The following is a 19,879-nucleotide window of genomic DNA, read 5'->3' as shown; positions in this document are numbered from 1 at the left end:
ATCTAGATTTTCTTTTCCAACATGGAGTCTCTGGCAGGACCGGTACCGACCCATTGAACAGGAACATTCAAGTAGTCCTCGATATACTTGAGGTACTTCTTGGCGTTTTCGGGCAAGTCCTCGTACTTCTTGATCTGGGTGATGTCTTGTTCCCAACCAGGCAAAGTTTCATAAATCACCTCAACGTTCCCCAAATCGATCAAATCTTCCGGGAACGATTTCAAGACTTTGCCATTCAACTTGTAAGCAACGCCGATTTGAATCTCCTTGAATTTATCCAAAACGTCCAACTTGGTAATGTTCAACGAAGTGTAGCCGTTGATCAAATTGGAGTACCTCAAAACCACCAAGTCCAACCAGCCGCATCTTCTCTTTCTGCCTGTGGTGACGCCAAATTCAGCACCGACATCCTGCAAAGTCTCACCGATAGAGTTGAGTTGCTCAGTGGGGAAAGGACCTTCACCGACACGGGTAGTGTAGGCCTTGACCACCCCGTAAACATTGCGGATGGTCTTGGGGGGGATGCCCAACCCCGTCAAGACACCGCCAATCCCAGTCGAGGAGGAAGTAACGTAGGGGTACGTGCCAAAGTCGATGTCCAACATGAGGGCATTGGCGCCTTCAACCAAGATCTTCTTCTTGCTTTCAATGGCGTTGTGCATAAACTCAACGGAGTCAACAACAAACGGTCTCAATTCTTCTCGATATTTTTCATAACGAGCCAATTCTTCTTCGTAGTCGTAGTCAAACTCGCCGTATCGCTTCATTCTCGACTCGACCAACCTCATATACCGGACCTTGAACTCATCCCACGCCTCCGGGTTGGCGTTCACCAAATGGTGGACCCGGAGCCCCGATCTAGAAGCCTTGGTGGAGTAAGCAGGCCCAATCCCCTTTCCCGTGGTGCCAATGCTCTTTTTGTTCTCAGACAACTCCGCCTCTTTCAACTTATCTGTGCGCTGATGGAAATCAAACACCAAATGAGCACGTGAACTAATAAACAACCGATCACGACACTTTAACCCTTTCGCTTCCAAGTTCTCCAATTCGCTAAACAAGGAAGGCACATGCACAACAACGCCGGAGCCAACCAAGTTCTGGCAGTTGGCGTTGACTAACCCGCTCGGCAACATGTGGAAATCAAACTTCTTGCCCTCGACAACAATCGTGTGGCCGGCATTGTTTCCACCGGCACAACGGGCACAAACGTCAATGTCATCGCATAGAATGTCAACCAACTTGCCCTTGCCTTCGTCGCCCCACTGGGAGCCTAAAACCACGTCACACATCAATTCTGGAATAAACTACGTCTGCTGCTGAACGCGAATGAACCTCTGTGCGGACACAATGGTTGAACAAGCGAAACCATTAGGAAGAAGAAGTGGTGTGAGTAGGAGGCAGGGGGAGAAAGTTGGACGAGATGGACGAGACTCAGTGGGGAGGAAGTGGCAGAGCAGACCAGTCAGATTTTTGGTGGGTGCCGAAGGAGTCAGCAAACTTTTTTTTTCTGTCGATTGACTCCGTTGGGAGATGAGAGAAGAGACAAGAGTACATCAGAACGCATTTCGTAGAATATGGAGTCCTTCTTTTTCATCTTTTGCGGGCAGAACAGGTGTTATTTAGGGTAATGAGATGAGGCAAAGTAAAGGGTGGGGGACTCTGTCAGTTCAATGGATTTGGCGGGGGGGGCAGGATGCGAGGTTTATTGCCGCAGAATAGTAGCATTTTACTGTTTCAAATTGGTTTTTTTTTTTTATATTCGTTTGTATTGTTTCTTTATTCTATTAATCTTAAAACTTGCAGGGATCCAATCTCTTCTTTGCTTTGCTTTCCTTCTCCTAGTACATCTCTACCTCCCGAAGTCGAGTTTGTTTATGCCAATTTTTCAATGATGGCGTCGGTGAATTCGGTAGTGGAAGAGTTTCCACCAATGTCTCTTGTTCTCACCTTGCCCTCTTCGATAACGTCATAGGTGGCTTTCGAGATCTTGTCGGCGGAGTCATTCAAACCCAAGTGTCTCAACATCATAGCCGCGGACAAGATCATGGCCGTTGGGTTGGCGGTGTTTTTACCCTTGATGTCCAAGCCAACGTGACGACAACCGGGCTCGAAAACGGCGTATTCTCTGCCAAAATTGGCGCCTGGCACCAAGCCGGGACCACCAATCAAAGCAGCACCTATGTTGGACAAGATGGAACCGTACAAGTTGGGGGTAACCAAGACGTCGAATTGCTGTGGTCTAGAGACAGCTTGCATAGAAGCGTTATCAACAATCAAATCGTTGACCTCGACCCCGGGGTAATCCTGCCCAACGTCCTTAACGGTGGTTCTAAACAAACCATCGCCCAATTTCATAATGTTGGCCTTGTGGATAGCAGTAACCAATTTTCTATTGTTCTTTTGAGCAAAATCAAAGGCAAACTTGGCGATTCTCTCAGACTTGAATCTGGTCATGATTTTCAAGGACTCAACAACACCAGGGTAGGATTGGTGCTCCAACCCAGAGTACTCACCTTCGGTGTTTTCTCTAACCAAGGCAAAGTCAATTCCATCAAGGATCCCTTTGACGCCGGGGATGTTCTTGATCAAAACCAACGAAGCGTAAATGTCCAATTCCTTTCTCAACGCGACATTCAACGACTTGCCCGATTTGTCAGTTGGGGTGTACAAGATCCCTTTCAAGCCAACCTTGTTTCTCTTTAACGACTCAACGGCCTCGTCGACTCCGTGGAATCCGGCCTCTTCAGCAACACCGCTGACTTCAACCACTTCCCAGTCAATGGGCAAGTTTTCCGACTCAAAGATCTTCTTGACGGAGTCGGTGATTTCATGACCGGCGCCGTCACCGGGGATCAAAGTCACGGTGTATCTGCCACCGTACTTCTTGGGCAACACCGAGTCTGGGGATGTGTAAGTTGCCAAGGAACGAACAGCCAACTAGATGAGGCAACGTTAGTACAATGCATAGCGATACCCCAATGGGGGGGACCTATCCCGAATCAATCGATCATTCTATGAATCTCCGAAATGTCGAGTCAGCTCCGAATCAAAAAAAAAAAAAAAGGAAAAGCTCTACCAACAACGGGAATTGAAGTTCCAAAATTGAGGTCATTACATACTCTTTGTCTAACGATAGTTCTAAGCATTGTGTGGTGGAGGGATGTGTCTATCTAGATCTTGTATGTATAAGTAGGTGGGTTGCAGAATGAGAAGAGAAATATAGGAGGGGCCTTTTCTTTCAAAATTGATGAACTTCCCCCAATCGATTGATTGAATTTTTTTTTTCGTTTCTCTACTGCAACGAAACATCCGAAGATTCGCCAGAGGAGTAACCACCACCACTGCTACAGCTACAGCTACTGTTACTAGTGCTAGTACGAGGTAACTATCCACCGTAGAAAGCGAGATTTCCCCCATTTTTTTCCAATACTCGAGAGATTCCAGGTACCGGTGTGCCAGAGTGGTCGATATTATAACAACGGAGTTTCGCAGAAGTTGACGTAGATTTTCCTCTCGAGAGAAGGTGGACTTGCACTTGTTACATTACAGCTTGGTCGATGAGTTGGCTTCCAAGTTAAAACCGGCCAATATTCTATTTTTTGGCTTATTGACGGGACAATTGACGAGGAATCGACTGCCTACTCACCAGCGTTACTACAACGAGATCGCATCTCTGCCCTAGTAAGCTAAATATCGGGCAAGCAGCTCAAACAAAGTCGGCTTTAAAAATTAACAAGAGAATCTCAATGTCACTCTTTATTATAAGTAATTCCCAAACTGAAGCTGAAGGTCGACTCCGAGAACTTTTATGGCAAGCACACCGTATGCATCGAAACGCATGGGAACCCTCGCATGTGATTGGCCAGTTTGGCTGGCTGCGGTGAAAGACTCCGGTTGCATTTTTTCATTTTTTGTGCGACATTCGGGGGCGATGCGGCACTGGGATTTATCCGAGACGATCCCGTTCGGAGCTTGCCTGTGCTCGGGTCTTTTTGCACCCAGAAACCTTGACAAAGAACACGAAGAAGAAGGAGGCTATTTCGACCCTGGCACCAGTACTTTGGAGCAGAACGCAGCTATTGTTCAACACCAGGCTCGCGTCAAGGGGAAAAAACCTGGCACGCGTGTGGAAGTTGATACTTTTCCAGTGCCGGTATCCGAAAAAAAAGTTGATCTTTCTTGAAAAAACATCTCATCTGTGTTTACAAGTATTCCTCAGTCGACGAGAGTTGCTTTGAACTGTAACTATTCTGTGCCTCTTCCAACGCCAGCCCAGTGGGTTTTGGCAATATACAAGAGTTACTATGGCTGCACCCGCGCTCACGTGCCTCTGTCGTGTCTTGAACGTCCCGTTCGCGACACTTGCAGCACATTCGCTTCCATCTACAAAGAAAAAACCCCCACCAATACCATACACCACCACCTTCAAAGGCACTAACGGCCGCTCTATTTGCCCCAAATTGCCAAGCCTCACCAACAATGTCGATTGCGAAACAGACCTTCCCAACATTCAAACAGCTCTACCGCGAAATCACCCGCGAGCTCCTCACCTACGAACAGAAAACCAAAGCCATGCTCACGCTTCAAGAAGCCCAGAAACAGAAAGCGAAATTGCTCTATCAGAAGCTCCAACGAGCCAAATCCGGCCAGTCTCATCTCGAAATAGATGAACAGTTGAAGAGCCTCGATCGCGCGCAGCCGTCGCTGCAGGGTGAGGGGGAATTGCACGATTTGAGGACTTTGCATGGCATCGTGGGCGATAAAGCCGGCATTAATCCATCTTACGAGTTGAACAACTTGAATAATGTTGCTGTTTATTTGCGTAACCAGCGCGAGTATTTCGATTTGTTGGTTCGGTATAACCCTGGCTTGAGCATGGACCAGCTGGAGAATGTTAGTCGTTCTGCTAACCGTGTGGGATTGCTGGTGCCGGAATAACTTTTGCTGTTTGTGATCATCATGGTGATGGAGACGATGAAGGCTGCGGGTCAACGAAATATAAACTAAACATAAGTAAATAAAATTGAAGAAATAGGATGTTTTGTCTATTATCTACTGGGAAATGGTGAGGGTATAAAGCTTAAAGACCGTTATAATACATTCAATATACAGAAGATAAATATACAAAATAAGTACAAAAAAAAAAAGACCTGACGGGTGGAAATATTTAAGGGCTACCTCAATTTCCGTTTTCTATCCCCACCAACCATAATCTCATCCATCATGCTATCGCCATCGCCATCGCCATCGTCATCGTCATCGCACTTGCCTCTTTTGAAATGGCTCACCAATAGTCCCGGATTCTGGTCCTTAATCTCGCAATTTTCCAGGTAAAACTTTTTCAAACTCTCGATAATCAACAAGTCGTCATAGTAGTTCAGCTTCAATTCGCCCACGGTGGGTCTCTTTGAGCGCAACAACCTGAAGCAATTGGCCAAGTTGTACTTGTAGTGGTCCATAAGATAGGCAACACATAGCCCCGTGGACAAGTTCAAATTGCCGGTTTCGGAAACAATCAAAATCTGCAAATCCTGGTTGAAGATGGTTCTAAAGAGGCTGATCAAGCGCACAACTTTGAAAAACTGAATCTTCAAATTCGAACCGCTGAAAAGCGGCGACGTGATGGTGTTGAGGGTGTGCGACTGGGGCAATCGGTGGACCAACTTGGCGGCATTGGCGTTGTTGGTGTAGAACGAGGACAAGTAGTTCTGCAAGATGCGGTTGAACTTGTCGGTGAATTCGCCAATGCGTTCCCGCTGGTGGTGGACCGCGGGGTCCAAGCTGAGGATAATCACCTCGGAGGAGATGGTCACGTGCGGGTCGTGGGCGACTTTGTCCAAGAATTTCAAGGTCGACCCGCAGTTGATGATCATCTTGACCTTGTTGCGCGCTATAAAGCTCGGCTCCGGTGCGGCGCGCAGACCACCGTTGTTGAGCGAGGTATATGGCCCTAGCCATATACCGGGGCAGATCTCTTGCGCCGTTTCCGGGTTGAAGAAGATCGAGTCGGCCATGGGCAAACCGCCCGCGTTGCATCCATGGAAGCTTTGCGGCGACGCATGCGGGTTCAGCTGGTGAAACATGTCTGGTATGGAAAATCAACCACTCTGTGCCGTGTTGCAACCCTTTTTTTTTTTTTTCTCTTGATAGACCAGCTGTCAACTTTTGATGATAAAGACGTTAAATGCCAAACGGGGCTGCTGTGAGCGTATATGTGTATAACAGCTGTGGAGGCAAAGCTGGTGGATACCGTTTATATTTGGTTGCAAAAGTGCAAAAAAAAAAAAAAAAAAAAAACCCAATCCTTCTCCTTCAAGTGCGGGTAGAAGATAGGGTTGAGCCAAAGCAGTAGTTAGTCAACAGTTGATAGTCACCAATAAAAAGGACCACTTGTACTTAAACAGTAGCCTCTGTCTCCGATATCTTCCGTCTTGCAACGAGGGTTAATCAAGAGGGTTACTGGTGATGTGTCTGGAAAGTCTCTGCAACTGGTAGTGATAAAAAAAAGAGCAGGACTGTGGTTAACAAAAAGAAGGAGAGGAAAAGACCAGTACTTTGAAAAGAGATTTATACTCACAGTAGTGCCCTAACTGGTGTGTCTACCGCTGGGGGCTCGGCTAGTGGTGGTGAGAGACTCACAGTGTGGTAGTTAGTAGCCGGTAGTATGGAGTTGGCAGCTACTAGCAGCCAGTGGAAGGGGGAAGTGGTAAAGGGAGAGAGAAAGCGAGGGACGTGTGCCTGGCCCAAAAAATACTAGAGCCTTGATTGGTCAGGGCTGAGTCATCGGCTTGTGGGAGGGGTAAAAGTGTTGGTGGGACACGACCCCGTGTGAAGCCAGCCCCGACTGGGCACGAGCCGCACGCATACCTCTTTAGTGCTTTGGAGGAGGAAGCTTTTTTTTCCCCGTTGTAGATGGTCACCAGTTTTAGCAAACACTACTCCCACAGCTACTATGCTGCAGAGATAAGGGCCATTGGTTGCCTTAGCTTCTAAATTTCACCACCATTGTCGCCGTCACGCCATGAGACTGCCAACTTTATAACAAAGAAAACCCCGAGACTCTATCCCACATTCAAGGTCAACAGTGGTTCTCTCTCCACCGCTGCCTTTAAGGTCATTCCCCACAACCGTGCCCCACTGGTCTCCTTCAACGAGCTCTGCAAGCAGGAAAGAGCTGCAGGCACTTGAATGAGACGGTGGGGCCTACTCTGTGTGCATGTAAGACGCGTCCACCTTGATCGACAATAGCAGGCGAGATGAGTTTTCTTCTTCTACTCCACGGTAATTGATCAAAGTCCCATAGACGCGTTTTTTCTCCCCTCTAAGCATACTAGTTGTTGCAAACCAACCTCGTGCTTACAGCCGTGGAAAAAAAAAAGCTGTGGTGTCTTGCCACGGCGCGAGTGGCTGTTGCATAAAAAGCAGCGGTCTTTATAAAAGAGATGGATTTTTTGCAAATGGGTCTGTCTGGCAAACACCAGGTGTAAATCAAGGTGAACTCGGCAGAGTGCTAGACTTCAGAGGTGGCACGAGCAAGAGCTGGAGCACGAGCTGGAGCTGGAGCTGGAGCTGGAGCAAGAGCTGGGGCAAGTGTCGCTCAGAGTAAACTGTCCAAAGATCCAGCTTTTTTGATTCTTGCCAATACACATACCGTTTCAAGGAGGGCGCCTGGAGGTTTCAAGAGACTCCAGGGTTGAAGCTGTAGCCAGTGGTGGTGGTGGTGGTGGTGGCGTGGTCCAGTGTCGTGTCGTGAAAGTAGCCTGTGTCGCATTTAACAACGGGCAAATCGACGTAATGCTCTTCTCTTCCTTTGGGTGGCTCTGCCGCCCACTATAGAATCAAATACCTTGATCTTCAATTGCTATTCAACACCACCCAACCCTTCAACCTCCGTTTTAGATCAAAAATAAAACATAAAACATCTACAGTTCGTGCTCCTTCCCCTAGTCGGCTCTTCAACCTCCAAATCACATCACATCACATCATAATGTTCAGATTGCAACTACTCCAACCGGTGCTTAAACGGTCATTCGCAACCACAAAGCCACTCACGTCACTGCTCAAATCTTTCCCAACATTTTCAATCTCAATCCCCACCACCACCACCACCACCAAAACACTTTCCGTAGCCGACACGTTCCACAACAGCCAAAGCCATAGACAGCATTCGCCATTCAAGATCCTCGCTAGCGCACTCGGCGCATCCCTCTTCTTCTACACCGTCTCGTCCCCCTTGTTCAACGATGCCGCCGCCTTGACGCCCGGCGAGCAGATCCAAAGACAATCCAAGGTCGTGTTTCCACACCACGCGCCCACAGTATCGGAATCCCACCTCAACAACAAGTTGAACTATAAGGAGCTCACCCTCGGCTCAGTCACGGGGCTCTTCATCGGCATAATCTTGGGCAAATTGTCGCAGGTGTTTCTATTTGTCTCGTTGAGCTCCTTCTTCTTGTTGGAGTTTTTGGAAAACAGAGGCATCATCAATATCCCTTGGAACTATATCGTCACTCTCGGCAAGGACAAGATCGATGTCAAAAAGTTGATTTTCGAAAAGCCCAGTTTTTACATTAGTTTCGTCTTGAGCTTGATCGTCGCCGCCTACAACGTCTAAACTGAAACAAAACAAAAAGAAAAACAAAAAATATATTCCATTCAATAACTCCCCCTTTTTTAAATTTCCTCTTCTTTTCTCTATTTATATTGTATATCGCCGTAATATCTTAGAAATCGAAGTGTGCATCGACAAAGATGAACTGGCGCCGCAACTAGACAAAACATCCAGTTCGCAAACTGGCGTCCGCGTGAAATCAATCTTGCAAGGATACGCAACGAGCGTCTCCCCCTCATACTCATCAACCGGCTCCATCTCCAACTCCACATCCTTGGCCCACTCACGCTGATTCGTCCTCGATAAAACCAGAGAGATGGACTCCATCGTCACTTCAACGCGATCCGTCATCATCATCATCATCAGCTTCAGCTGCAGCAACTGATGTGCCCTGGCGCCGCGCGTCAGGCGGCGCCGGTGTCGAAGCATGCGCTTTTCAAAGTTGCGATAAGCTCGAAGTGGATCGTGTTCCAGGTGCAGCGTCAGCATCGTTCCCAAAACTATATCCCCCCGGCTCGGCTCGCCTCCATATTCTCCACTGTTACATCTCTCGGGTGATGGAGCTGGGTGGGTTTATATATTGGCGGTGTCGCTCATTTGTGGTCATCTGTATTTTTTTCGCAGCCAAGTACCATCTAGATATTTTTTGATATGCACGCGGGTGGCGGGGGGAGAGAAAATGTGGAGCCACCGTGTGGCAAATGACAAATGGCAAATGGGTGTTGGGGGATCGAGGTGAGATGTCACGAGATTAAACTCCGCCTACTTCATCCAAAGGTGGGCGTATCAACGAACTTGCCCTGGGCTTAGTTTTGAAGGGAGCATGTTGTAGATGATAATTTTAGAAGCACGGAAATTTGGCAGACTGGTCACGGAAAAAAAAAGTTGCTGTTGAAATCAGGACGGGCATGTCGAATGTTGAGTCTGCTCTACTCAGTTTGATATGTCTCAGCGCCGGTGTCTACCCTCTTGAAAGTGAAATACCTCCTCCCTTGCCCTCCTTCCCTTTCTTCTTCCCCCCCCCCCCCTCCCCCAGGTCTCGTTCCCGTTCCCGAATGTGTTCCTTGTCACTAACCCGAAATTCGAGATGTCAGTGCATCCTTACACCAAAAAGCTGAGACATCCACACCGCAGTACTTTAGCGAAAACACACCCACACTTACACACTTACACACTTACAGGCAAAGACTCCAAGTTTTTTCTATCAACTGTTTGTTTCTTGAACTTTATATATATATGTATATTATACAGATGCTATTGGTTTTGTCTCTCCCTGCCTATTCAACTACTTTTAGGCAATTGGGCGAAAACGTCAAATGATCCAGTACCGACATTAGACAACTTACCCATGACAATCTTGGCTGAGGGACTCTCCAACTCTTCACGATCACCATCCAACACTGCTTTAGTCAAAAACTGACAGGTAGTCTCATACGACATCTTCATGAAGCTCGATGTTGAGCTATCGATACCTTGTCTGTTAAAAGCCAAGTATGTTCCCTCTCTAGTCATGTAGTCAGCAATCAACTCCAAATGGCGAGCAGAGACACTGATACCATAAGTGTCGAAAACTCGGTAAATCTCATTAACAATCGTGTTTCTGGCTGCTTCAACTCCATACGTGGCCAACACTGAGGCAACGTCATTCGAAGTGATCAGGTTGACATCGATAAAGTCGTCTTGGCTCCACATGGCCTTGAAATTCACCCCTTCGGTGGTGAGGACCCTCTTGCCCGTAGCGGCGTCGGGATCGGGGCGCAAGCATCTTCCAATGTGGGGGATCTCACGCACGACGCTACGACGCAACAAGTCCTCCACAATGTTGACCATCAAGAGCTTTTGCGTTTCGTTGCCGTTGAGCTCAAGTTTGAACTCACACCACTGGCCATTGTCATCATCGAAATCAAACGCCGTCACCATATTATGCTGTGCAATCACTTCAGCTTGACGGTCTTTGGCCTGTCTCGAGAGCTCCTTCGGTGCCTCCATATCCACGTCCTTTCCATCATTTTCATCATCGTCATCGTCATCTGATTCCAGCGATGATGACGATGAGTTGTCCTTGTCATTGTCATCGTCAGCATCAGCCATCTCTTCATCACTGGTCTCTTCTGCACGTTTCATAGTCTCAACTTCATCGTCATCGGGACCATCGTACGATACTTGCTGTTTACCTTTATTCTTATCGTGTTCTTCATCTGCATCGTCCTCCTCATTGTCATCCTCGTCATCGCTCAATTCCTTGATTTTACCACTAACAGATTCCATATCGGTTTTACCTGCAGATTTGCCAACGGTAGGCATATGCTCAGGCTTCTTTTGCTTTTTAACCTCCTTGACAATCTGCGCTTCCAAATGATGGATAAAGCTATGCGTCAACACGTGCTCCATTTGACTTTGACTTATATCATATTCAGCCTCGTATTCGTCCTTGGTGTAGAATCCCAAGTGTATCACATAGGACCGGGTATTCAGCCCGTCTTCATCTTGAGATGTGTTTTCAGTAACAGTGACGCTATCGACAAATTCCGACATCACCACTCGTCCGATTGATTTACAGAATGCATCAGCCATTTCATCGCTGACATCGTTCAAAAGCGGCAAAGTCATCTGCGGGGTCTTGATCATGGCCGAGGCCGTCATGATGATTTCTCTCATACGCGGTATACCCAAGGTGACGTTTGCCGCACCGTGTCCTGCAAAATGGAAGGTGTTTAACGTCATTTGCGTCGATGGCTCACCGATAGATTGAGAAGCAACGATACCGACAGCTTCACCGGGGTTCACCAAAGACCTCATATACTTCAATTGCATCAATGCTCTAAACTTCTTCTCCGTAAGCTTATGCGTCGATTTAGCTTCTTCCTTAGAGTGAGCAAATAAGTGTGCGTTGCTCAGCACAAACGATTCCAATTTCTCCTGGAACTTCTCCGATACGGCACCAAGGTATTTCGAAGGATTGTAAACGTTGAGAACAGGATCGTATTTCACCACTTGATCGTAATGTGGCACGTCTTTTTGCTTCTTCAACGACTTGCGTACCTTTTTGGTGTACGATAAGGCCTCGTCGGTATCCAAGTTTTCAACCATGTCACCAGGGTTATACTTAGCCAATAACGCATCGTAATTCTCCAAGCAAAACTCAAATTGGTTCATGTGCGATTGTTTAGTGGTGTCGATGGAGTCACCACCGTAAAGGAACTGAATCATGGTGCCATCGCCATCTCTCACCGAGTTGTCATAGTTGACATGAACGCCTTCCAATTGCTTGGTTAAACAACGTTGCAAGTAACCAGATCTCGAGGTCTTGACGGCGGTATCAATCAACCCTTCTCTACCGGCCATACAATGGAAGTAGTATTCTTGCGGCCTGATACCAGAGTAGAATCGCTGTTTGATGTAGCCACCGGCTCTCGCGTCAGTCTCGAGCGACTTGAACGATGGCAAAGTCTTGCCTGAAACCATCACGGGCACTCTTCTACCTTCCAATGCCTGTTGTCCCAAGAGACACATGATTTGAGAAACATTAACGTTGGAACCCTTGGCACCAGACAAGGCCATGGCTTGCATGGCATTGTACGGAAATTTCTTCACTGTTCCATCAGGAACACATTTCGAAACGACTTGAGACGTGATGGTATTGACTTTCGATTGCGTGATTGCATCAAGAATGCCCAATTTATTGTCGTCTCTCAAGATTTCTTCTAATCTTCTCTTGAATTCCTTATTGTCATTCGCGGTATCCTCAGGCAAATTTGTCACTTCGGCAGCTGCAACTCGGCCAATGTCAACAGATTGCTTCAAAATGTCCCTTCTCCATGCATTGCCATCCTCAGTTAGTCTCAAATCGTCCATACCACAAGTCAATGCATACATGGTATTAAAGTTTGTAAAGAGTCTCCCGAGCACACTCAATGCTTTACCAGATACATCTGGCCCGTAAAGCTCGTGCAATGAATGCACAATTCCAAATTGCGAGGCACCATATTGCGACTTGTCCAAAATACCGCTCAAGAGTTCACCATTGTGGAAGATGACTTGATTCTCGTTGCTGTCTTTGCTCCAGTAGTCATTTTTGACTTTGTTCTTTGATATCAAATTGACACCGGGGACGTTTTCAGGCTTGATGTTCAACAAGATGGTGGTGATGACCTGCTTACCAGTCCACAAATACTCGGGTTTGAAGATTGTCGGTGGCACGGTGATGATTTTGCTTCTCGAGGTATGGCCATCTTCGGGTCTAATGCATCCGTAAATAAGCTGGTAATACGTGTTTCTGTCGAAAAAGGAGTCCTTGCTGGTTAACCAAACACCCGCGGAAATGTGATCTTGAATTAAACCTCTCAAAGGGGAGCCCGAAGTAGGCGTGAGGTACTGGCTATCAGTATTGGCCAAATTCAAAGCTTCAGCTTTGGCATTTTCATTTTGAGGGAAATGCATATTCATTTCATCACCATCGAAATCGGCATTGTAAGCACCAGTATTGGCGTAGTGCAACCTCAAAGTTTTCTCACCGGGTAGGACCCGCACTTTATGGCCCATCATTGAGGCCTTGTGCAAGGTAGGTTGACGATTCATAATGACAACATCCTTGTTTTTGAGATGTCGATAAACTTTTTTATTCACAACCGAACCTGATGATGCTCCTCCTGCAGCGCCAGTTCCAAAAGATGGAGTCAAAAGTTGGTTAGCCAAGGCTTTTCTCTGTTCTGCAGACATTCCAATCAACGAAACCAATCTTCCATCTTCGTTTTGAATTTGCACTGCACCGGGCCACACGTCAGGCCCATTGATCACTGCTTGTCTCAACTCCGACACATTGTGCGCCGTGACTGGTTCAGGATAGGTTAATTTTTTGGCAAAGACGGGTGGAACCCCAATCTCATTTGTTTCGATATTTGGATCGGGCGAAATGACCGAACGCGCAGCATAATTGACTCTTTTACCCATCATGTGTTTTCTAAACAACCCTTCTTTCTTCTCCAACGCCTGCTTGATACCTGGGTTCGGTTGCTTACCAGCTGGGGCATTTTGGTTCTTTGTGGAGTCGATGAATGCATTGACGTCGTTTTGCAAAGTAACAAACGAGTTCATGAGTCTGTTGAATAGCACTTTTTTCTGCTCGCCGCTGATTTTGTCCTTATACAACTGCGAAATCTGCATATTCAAGTCTCTAATCAACACCGAGGTTTTCAAAATGTTGGACAAAAGCTCATTTTGAGGGTTTTCGTGGATCTCGTCGCCCAATTTCGAGGGTAACCTGAATCTCGTTGGCGGCACCAAAATTGCTTGCTTGAAAAAAATGTCGCCACTGACATAGTCATGTTGGTACGGTCTCGAGTGAAACACTTTTTGTAGCACCGGTTGCTCATTTTCGAAAACGGCCTTCAAGACGTTTCTCACTTCTGAAGCCAAAACGTATTTGGAGCCACCCTTATGCTTGATATGAGGGATATCACTCACGCTCGACCCTTTTTTAGCCTCGCCGTTTTTCTTCAACATGTCCAATCTTTTCCCTCCTCGCACTCTGTTATTGACCATCTGTTTGTCATTCAACGAGTTTTCGAAAATCTTGACAAACCCGTCCTTTCTGAACGAAGGCGAGTACATCCCACAATTGCTGCACTTGGGCCTGCTCAACAATCTGCTGTAGAAATGGTGTATGATTTCCTTCCGTTCTTCCCCAACAGACGCAGTAATGACCCCACGCGCAGAAGTTCTGCCATCCTTCAAGGCATCGGCAATGGCGTTCTTGACAAAGGATTGCCTCCTCTCCATCAACTCCTTTCTAGTCTTGGCGTCAACACCCAGTACGCCGCCATCGTCATCATCTCCTTCATCATCTTCTTCTTCGTCATCACCACCACCACCACCACCATTTTTCTTGGATCTCGACAGAGTAGCAATATGCTCCAACTCTTCACACTCCAACAAGAGCCCATACTGAACCAACTCCAACTTATTCATAAAGAAGTTGACTTCGAGCTGACTCAATTTGAAACGGTGGCAATACAAGCACGAACTTCTCAAGTATATATACATCATATTGAAAAACATGGGGTTGTACACAGGCACGGGCAACTCAATGTGGCCCATGTGGCCAGGACAGAATTTTTCATCTAGGCCACACGTAGTACACACATTTCGCAAAAATGCACCAAGGGACAAGTCGTAGAGTCCCCCTTGGACAGGATGACCCAAGTTGTCAAACACGATGGGGTTTACAATCTGCTTTGCTGAGAGCTTCTGCGTCTCTCCATCGGAGAGCACTCCAAAGTCCACCGATGTGATTTCCGAGCCCACTGGCTTGGAAATATCCATAGCTGTTGTTGTTTTTTTTCCGTTTTTCTTTTTGTTTTTCTTTTCCTCTTCCTCTTGGCCTTACCTAGTTAAAGGAGAGGTTTCAATGAGGTGTTGGTTGCTAGTTGGGCGTGGGAGATGATCTATGGAGAACTGATGAGGGTTGTAAAATCTTCAGCTACTTTTTTTTCCGCACGATGAGATAGATTGAATGAACCAGAGGAAAACAAAAGAGTGCGATCAGAAGAAGGGACAGGATAAGCAGCTGCGGGAGGTGGTGGATTCCACCACCAAGAGAAACAGTATTGGTCCAACATGCTCAGGCAATCTACCCAAGCAACCAATCAACCAAGCACCAGTTCATTTCCAAAATAAAAAAAAAAAACAATGTAATTAAAAAAGTCCAGATTGAAATACTTCAGTAGAAAAAAAACTCAAAAAATCATCCTATGATCCTATATGTAATCCCTTCTTGATTCCCTTGATCCCACCTCCGAGTCCCTTACCGACGCCCTTTCCGACGCCGCCGAGTCCCTTACCGACACCTTTGCCAACGGTTCCGACACCTTTACCGACACCTTTACCGACAGTGCTCACGCCTCCAATAGTCGACGAACCCTTTGGTTTGACGCTTAGCACAAACTCTGGTCTGAATGATAATTTCGCGTATGCGGTTCCCGCGGGCTCGCCCTGCTCGCCTTGTAGCGGAATCTCGATTTCCACAGCGCCCTCCTTCATGTCGTACGCACTGAGCTCGACAAAGCCTTCACCCAAGAAGTCGTCGGGGTTGGCCATGTCCCAGTCCCAACTCTCGAATCGCAACACCGAGTCATACTTGTTGGCAACTTCAACGGTATCCTTGTGGTTCCATGTAGGGTCAAGCGTCTTTTTAACGACTTTGGTCTTTGTGAATGGGTCTTTTTCGCTGTTGAGAAACACCTTCATGTAAGGGTCGGATTTGCCGTTTCTGTCCGACGATGGCAAGCCTTTGGCGCTGAGCACTTCGACGTTGAGGATACCGGAGTTGTCAATCGAGTCCTGTGGTGGGATACCCGATTTGTAAATCAAGGGGATCCACGAGAATAAAATCTTGAACGTGTTTCCCAGACCCAACTCCACGGGCATGGGGTTTTTGCTTCCATTCTTGAGCAACTGCAACGTGGGGATTGTGCATTCGGCAACGCACTTGTCGACTCTGTTGTCGTCTTGCGCCTTCACTAACCTGAAACAGGTCTCTGCCCATTCCAATTGGGTGATGGTGGAGTCGCCCGTAATCTCAATCACACTCGATTTTTTCTTGAGCTTTCTGGTCATGAAATCGGGGTATCCTTGATTCGACGAGTAGACTTGCAAATACGTGTCCGTTTTGCTAATGTTGGCCTCGATGATTTCAAACACCAATATTCCACTCTTGTACTCAATCAATTCGTCAATGCTCAATCTCAATTTCCGGCTATAGTCATCACCGTCGTCGAGCTCGTCATCGTCAACCTCTTCTTGGTCCTCGTTTTCCTTCTTGATTTCTTGCCCCGCCTCATTCTTCTTGACCTTGTGGTTGGCTGCTTCTTTTTCGTCCTGCTCCAACTTCTTCTTGTCATTTGCGAGTTTCTCCTTTTGCTCAGCTTCGTCCTTGTAGTCTTGTTCAGTCATCACGGGCAATGCTGGATAAAATGATATCGTGTAAGTAACCGAACCTTTTGGTCCTTTCTTGTGAATCAATTTACCAGTTCTTTCCTTCTTGTCCACATGTTCAATGTATTCTCCCAACTCGTCCTTTTGGATAAACTCATTCAACTTGACGTCAAACGAGCCCAATGTCCTATCAGCAGAGTGGGACTCGACGTCCATCACTTCTATGGTTAATTTCTGATTTGGCGAAGAGACACTGACATAGTGAATCTCATTCCAAGTGGGGTTCAATGACGACTCCACCGCAGCAGTTCGAACTCGCTCAAACCCATTCACCAATAATCTCGCATAGGGGTCTACTTTACCAATCGTTTCCAAATTACGCAAATCTTCAGCATGTTCAATGCCAACCCTGACAACACCAATTGGAGGGGTGTAACCACCTGCACCACTTGCACCTTCCATCTCGACAGACTTCCAATTGGTGGTGATTCGAACCTCTCCTCCGCTGCTCAAGGGGAACCAAGTCAGATCAACTTGAGTCGAGTCAATCAACTCGTTCAAACTACGAACAATTTGTCCAAGCGTCTTACCGTTGGCATCCTTAATGATAACCTTGACCTTGGCTTTGGCACGGTTAAACACAATTCTTTCAGTAGAAGCACCCCAGCCAGGAGTGTTAGTATTCTTTTGAACTGGTGTTTTGAGAATCGACTTATTGTCCAACACCAACTCGGCACTAGTCGAGGCACCCTTATCGCCACCTTTCAAGTGTCTTGCTTCGGCAATTTCAATACGAGCAACACCGGTGTTCAAGTCAGGTGGTGGCTGAGTGGCACCGTCAGCTTGCTTAACAGGCATCAACACGGGCATGTACTTCATTCCAAAGCTCAATTCTCCCACTGGCTTATTGTTTCTCAAAAAGGCAGCAGTCAAGTTGGGCTGGTCAGGTGACTCGACAAACGATTCCAAATCAAACTGAACAGCACCAACTTGTCTATCTTTTCTAAAATCGTTGTAGTCAACAACGGTGATATTCAATGGCTCCGATAATGATGAAACGGGAATGTAAACCGTTTCCTTCCATTGTGGTGCACTGGTGTTGCTAATAGTCTTGGTCTTGGCCAACACCTTGTCTCTAAAGCCAAAAGTCAAGTATGGATCCAAGGTGTTGCCAATGGTCTTGAAGCCCCTCAAGCCACGAGCTGAGTTGGCATTAATGCACAAGACACCAACGGCCGAGTCCAATGCGTTACCCGCCAACAATTGCTGGACATTCAATTGGAACGACATGGGGTTGAAAACAATTGGACCAACATATTTTTTAACCAATTCGTTTATAACGGGGTATAAACCTGGGATAGCCAATACTTCCCACCACCAAGAAGCCTCGCCCAAGAGCTTGGTGTTGAAATCAAACTTTGGTGGCTCCAACATTGAGACATTGACTGTTTCGATGTGTGGGAATGACGACATCATTCTCAATCTGATTCTGGCAATGCCGCTAAACGCAACATCGTCAATGGCCACGGGGATGGTGATACCAAATAATGAAACTTTGACAACAATGCACTCATTAACGTTGTTTTTCAATTGCTTATTGTTGGCATCGACATTGGCATTGGGTGTGAATGAAAAACCCCAGTCCATAACCACAACGTCATCGGCAGTGCCAATCAAAGTCTTGACTTTATCGATTCTTGGCGGCTTTGTACCCAAGGTGAAACTATCGAGCCAGGCCGAAGTGACAAATGCTGGGATCGGCAACCCAGCCAAGATTGGGTTAGCTTGGTCACACACAATTTGTGAAATGGATGGTTCCAAAAAATACCAGAATTTCTCCAAAAAATAGTTGCACCAGTCCATAGTCTCGTAATCGTCTTCGATGCGCTTAACTGAAAATTCACGCTGGGCCTGTTCTCTCAAGAGGCCTCTGTATTTCTTGACGGAGGCACGGTATAAAAGGGCAAACACAACCATAATGAAAAACAAGGGAGCCACTGAGAATCTCAACCACCCCACGAGCCACGAGAGCAAGCCTCCGAGGATCAAATAAGCAGAGTTGTGATACCAGTCTCCATACATAACGGTGGGCAAGTATTGGTCAAAAATCGAGCCTTTGGATAATAAATCGACAGTCTCGTCGGCAGCCGTCAATGCATCATCTTCTTCGTAGCCTCCAACTTCCTTCCAGCCTCTAAATGTAGGCTCCACCGAGGGTCTTGGTGGGGGCTTGGTCTTGACGTTGGACAAGTCGAAATCTTCACTGGGGATCAACAATCCTGGCAGCAGCTTGTGTTCACCACGAGCTTTACCCGTTTCTTCTTCCTTTGATTGAGGCTCCTGAGCTACTTTGGTTTCCAGAGAAGACTTTGTCTGTTTCGGCTCGATGCCATTGGGTTGCAACTTGCCCGTGGACCTAACTGAGCCCGGCAAGGATTTTTTTGAAGGTTGTGCCGAGAGCTCGTTCTGCTTATGGAAACCATTGTTTGGAGGTTGCGCTTGCGCTTGCGCTGGAAAGTGGTTATTTTGAAGTGGTGCTACCTGACTTTGCTGCTGGGCTGCTGGAGGTATTTGGTGGTTTGCTTGCGGGACGGTATTTTGCACCTGTGGTGGTGGAATCTTGTTGACATTATTATTTTGTGGGGCAGATTTCGCATCTTGTGGAGTGAAATTCTTTTGAACCGGTAGTTGCTGAACGTTGTTGCTGTGAGCAGCAGGAGCAAAGCCATTGCCATCAGCAACAGGAGCAGCGCCAGGGCTAGGGCCCGGAGCCTTGGTATGATTTTGATTAGGAGGAAAAGGGTGTGATGGAGCAGCGACATTATTGCGGACCGGGGCGGTGTTATTCTGCACTGGTGGTGGTGGTGCCTGATGATTCGGTGCGCCATTCAATTGTGCCGGAGGGCCATTGGCATTGGATTGCGGAGTTGGCGGTGGCTGCTGCTGTGGAGGCCCGCTCTTGGAACTCAATCGGCCATCATTAGTCTGGTGTTTCAGGTGAGCTGGATCGAGCGTACGGCGATGTTCCTGTGAGGTGCCGTTGGCACCGCCATTGGCTTGCCCCTCCTTGAGTTTTTCAGCCTCCTTAACCTTTTCAGGTTCCAAAGCTTCACCCGCGGACACCGACTGGTCCACTTTGACTTGCGGTGGAGGCAGGAGTAGATCATTGGGCTAGAAATCAAAAAAAGTCAGTAAAAAAAGACACACACACACACTCGAGAACCAAGGATGGGAGTCATGGACATACATTGGTTGCTCCTCCTGCAGCATCTGGTGCTACAACGTCAGTCATGCTGATGAAATAGCTATGTGATTATCCAAAGAAATGGACAAAGA

General features: G+C 47.1%; 7 protein-coding genes across 7 annotated transcripts; 2 read left to right on the top strand and 5 right to left on the bottom strand. All coding sequences in view use genetic code 12, as the record gives it.

Annotated features, from left to right (window-relative positions):
* Window positions 1-2: 2 nt before the first annotated feature.
* LODBEIA_P06120 (uncharacterized protein) lies at window positions 3-1,289 on the bottom strand (the record flags this gene model as incomplete). The annotated part of the gene is made up of 1 exon (XM_066976528.1): window positions 3-1,289. The coding sequence occupies one exon, from the start codon at window positions 1,287-1,289 to the stop codon at window positions 3-5; it is 1,287 nt and encodes a 428-aa protein (XP_066827550.1).
* Window positions 1,290-1,872: 583 nt separating this feature from the next.
* LODBEIA_P06110 (uncharacterized protein) lies at window positions 1,873-3,146 on the bottom strand (the record flags this gene model as incomplete). Its single annotated transcript, XM_066976517.1, has 2 exons — window positions 1,873-2,937; window positions 3,120-3,146. The coding sequence occupies 2 exons, from the start codon at window positions 3,144-3,146 to the stop codon at window positions 1,873-1,875; spliced, it is 1,092 nt and encodes a 363-aa protein (XP_066827549.1).
* Window positions 3,147-4,479: 1,333 nt separating this feature from the next.
* On the top strand, window positions 4,480-4,938 carry LODBEIA_P06100 (uncharacterized protein; the record flags this gene model as incomplete). Its single annotated transcript, XM_066976506.1, has 1 exon — window positions 4,480-4,938. The coding sequence occupies one exon, from the start codon at window positions 4,480-4,482 to the stop codon at window positions 4,936-4,938; it is 459 nt and encodes a 152-aa protein (XP_066827548.1).
* A 236-nt stretch (window positions 4,939-5,174) lies between these two features.
* LODBEIA_P06090 (uncharacterized protein) lies at window positions 5,175-6,083 on the bottom strand (the record flags this gene model as incomplete). The annotated part of the gene is made up of 1 exon (XM_066976494.1): window positions 5,175-6,083. The coding sequence occupies one exon, from the start codon at window positions 6,081-6,083 to the stop codon at window positions 5,175-5,177; it is 909 nt and encodes a 302-aa protein (XP_066827547.1).
* Window positions 6,084-7,987: 1,904 nt separating this feature from the next.
* Window positions 7,988-8,614, top strand: LODBEIA_P06080 (uncharacterized protein; the record flags this gene model as incomplete). The annotated part of the gene is made up of 1 exon (XM_066976483.1): window positions 7,988-8,614. The coding sequence occupies one exon, from the start codon at window positions 7,988-7,990 to the stop codon at window positions 8,612-8,614; it is 627 nt and encodes a 208-aa protein (XP_066827546.1).
* Window positions 8,615-9,892: 1,278 nt separating this feature from the next.
* Window positions 9,893-14,932, bottom strand: LODBEIA_P06070 (uncharacterized protein; the record flags this gene model as incomplete). Its single annotated transcript, XM_066976472.1, has 1 exon — window positions 9,893-14,932. One exon carries the CDS (start codon window positions 14,930-14,932, stop codon window positions 9,893-9,895), a length of 5,040 nt encoding a protein of 1,679 aa, XP_066827545.1.
* Window positions 14,933-15,358: 426 nt separating this feature from the next.
* Window positions 15,359-19,835, bottom strand: LODBEIA_P06060 (uncharacterized protein; the record flags this gene model as incomplete). The annotated part of the gene is made up of 2 exons (XM_066976461.1): window positions 15,359-19,714; window positions 19,791-19,835. The coding sequence occupies 2 exons, from the start codon at window positions 19,833-19,835 to the stop codon at window positions 15,359-15,361; spliced, it is 4,401 nt and encodes a 1,466-aa protein (XP_066827544.1).
* Window positions 19,836-19,879: the final 44 nt, after the last annotated feature.

This window comes from Lodderomyces beijingensis (genome assembly GCF_963989305.1).
Source record: "Lodderomyces beijingensis strain CBS 14171 genome assembly, chromosome: 1".
NCBI classification, from domain to species: Eukaryota; Fungi; Ascomycota; class Pichiomycetes; order Serinales; family Debaryomycetaceae; genus Lodderomyces; species Lodderomyces beijingensis.
This window is presented reverse-complemented; position numbering and strand designations above follow the sequence as displayed.